This window comes from Belonocnema kinseyi, chromosome 4 (genome assembly GCF_010883055.1).
Source record: "Belonocnema kinseyi isolate 2016_QV_RU_SX_M_011 chromosome 4, B_treatae_v1, whole genome shotgun sequence".
Lineage (NCBI taxonomy): Eukaryota > Metazoa > Arthropoda > Insecta > Hymenoptera > Cynipidae > Belonocnema > Belonocnema kinseyi.
Genome location: NC_046660.1, coordinates 101,796,538 through 101,798,740, shown reverse-complemented (window position 1 = coordinate 101,798,740; position 2,203 = coordinate 101,796,538). Strand labels below are relative to the sequence as shown.

The 2,203-nt window shown below is 29.0% G+C and overlaps 1 protein-coding gene across 1 annotated transcript in view; it reads right to left on the bottom strand.

Annotated features, from left to right (window-relative positions):
• LOC117171031 (microtubule-associated serine/threonine-protein kinase 2) overlaps positions 1 to 2,203 on the bottom strand; it is a 32,736-nt gene that overhangs the window by 19,301 nt on the left and 11,232 nt on the right. Inside the window, exon 11 of the mRNA XM_033358076.1 lies at positions 1,062 to 1,149. Within this exon, the coding sequence (XP_033213967.1) occupies positions 1,062 to 1,149 (88 nt within the window). The remainder of the gene's footprint in view (positions 1 to 1,061; positions 1,150 to 2,203) is intronic.

The window sequence follows — 2,203 nt, the reverse complement described above, 5'->3', positions numbered from 1 at the left end:
TTTCTGAATAGCTGTCTAAAAATATGAAAACTACTGCTTTTTCCAAACGTGTATGTTCGTAAAATTTCATAAAAATGCGTAGTTATTCGCAATATCTTTATATAAATCTGTAATTTTCTACAAAAAGACTATACAAACTTAAGATTGAGTTTTGTTGCTGTAGATTTTCATAATTATTCTTAGAAACTTTTTATTTTTCATACTGTGTAGCTTTCTATGCTTTACTATAATAAAATATATAATTTTCTACGATTATACGTAAAAGTGACATTTTCATAGAACGTTGTAAACTGTCGTAAACTTTTTTTCATTTGGGGATTTGCATTGATTAGTAATTTTACAAGAATTTGTTGGTAAATCAATCTGCGAAAAGTGGAATGTGCTTGAATTGAATAGAATTGACTGGATTTTTTTAATTTGACCTCGATAACATGTAAATGTCATGAAATTTGGAAACCTGACAGGATTACGATGGGAAAAACACATTTTTTTAAATTTCAGAGTTACAAGAAGATTTGAAAAATTTGGAAGACTCTGCTAGTTCTAGCGATAGCAATTTGCAATTGGCATCTTCGAGCTCCGGCAAGGAAGATGACAATAAGTCTCAAAAGGTTCCAAGCGAGAGTGATTATGAAGTTTTAAAACTTATTAGCAATGGTGCTTATGGTGCTGTTTATTTGGTTAAAGAAAAGTCCACAAGACAGCGGTTCGCGTTGAAGAAAATAAACAAGAATAATTTGATGCTACGAAACCAAGTTGAACAAGTTTTTGCTGAACGAGACATAATGAGCTTCACGGACAATCCTTTTGTAGTTTCTATGTACTGTAGCTTTGAAACGAAGGTACACATTTTTCTTTTTGAAGTATAAAATATTTAACTTTTAATAAGGAATCTCAAGAATAAATTTGCATGTAATGCTTCTTGCAGAAACATTTGTGTTTAGTTATGGAGTACGTTGAGGGTGGAGATTGCGCCAATCTTTTAAAAACTATAGGTCCACTCCCTCCAGACATGGCCAGGTTTTACTTCGCGGAGACTGTTTTAGCCGTTGAATACTTACACAGTTACGGAATCGTCCACCGTGACTTGAAACCAGACAAGTAAGTATTGGGATTCTTCACACACGGCCAAAATGTGAACTCGTGAAACTAGGTAAAATTTTCAAGATGCATTTGAATATGTGCTCACATACTCTTTTTCTGATGGTTTTCATAGTTTAAAACAATAAGTGAATAAAAAAAGATTGATGTGGCATGTTTATTTCAAAACGTCATAAGCCTAAATTACCTTGTTTATGGGTGCAAACAGGAACTAAAAATAAATTTGTCATATTTTATGCATGAAATATTCTTTATCTAAAAAATTATGGCCTAAAAGTTGGGTTAAAATTTGTAGTTCAATTCTGACCGTCTATAATTCATATTCTTTGCATATTTTGATTTACATTTATTGCTATATGGGTATTTCTCCATATAGCGATAACTTATGTTTCCCCGTGTAATATCTTCACCAATATTCATTTAATTTTTTTGAAATTTAGTCAATTTCTTCTTAATAATTTCTTGAAAATGTGATGACAATTTCATGAGTTTTGGACAATTTTTGTTAATAGTTTAATCAATATCAATGTAATTCTTTTTAAAAAAGCCTGAGTATCATATCTTTGCATGCATCGTTGGGGAATATTAGATTTACCTTTGAATTGATATAAAATAAGTTAAAATGTTGCGTATTTTCATTATGTGTAATTACACGTTGTTCTCCCAAGGACTTTTTTTGATTTGATCTTTTAATTAAGTAAAATCGGTGTTTTTTATTGTTCCTTATTCCACGTCGGGTAATCGCACGTCAATTGCAAATGTTTAAAAGTAAATAAATTTTAATGATTAATATTCAAAATTTAATCATTTTCATATAAATATTGAAAATTTAAGAATTTCGAATAGTACATATATTTTCGGTATTCAAGATTTTTTAATTATAACTCGTCAACATTTTAGAACTTTAAATTGTACATCTTAAAAACTAGTTTTTAGTTTGAAAAATAAAAAATTATGCAAGTTTTAAGTCGTACAATAAAAATTCTGTAATTTTTATGATTTGTATTTGAAATTTCTTCAATTTGGAATATTTAGAATTGAAAACTCTTGACTCTTGACAAAATTAAAAAAATGTTATGCATACATCATATAGATACATCTA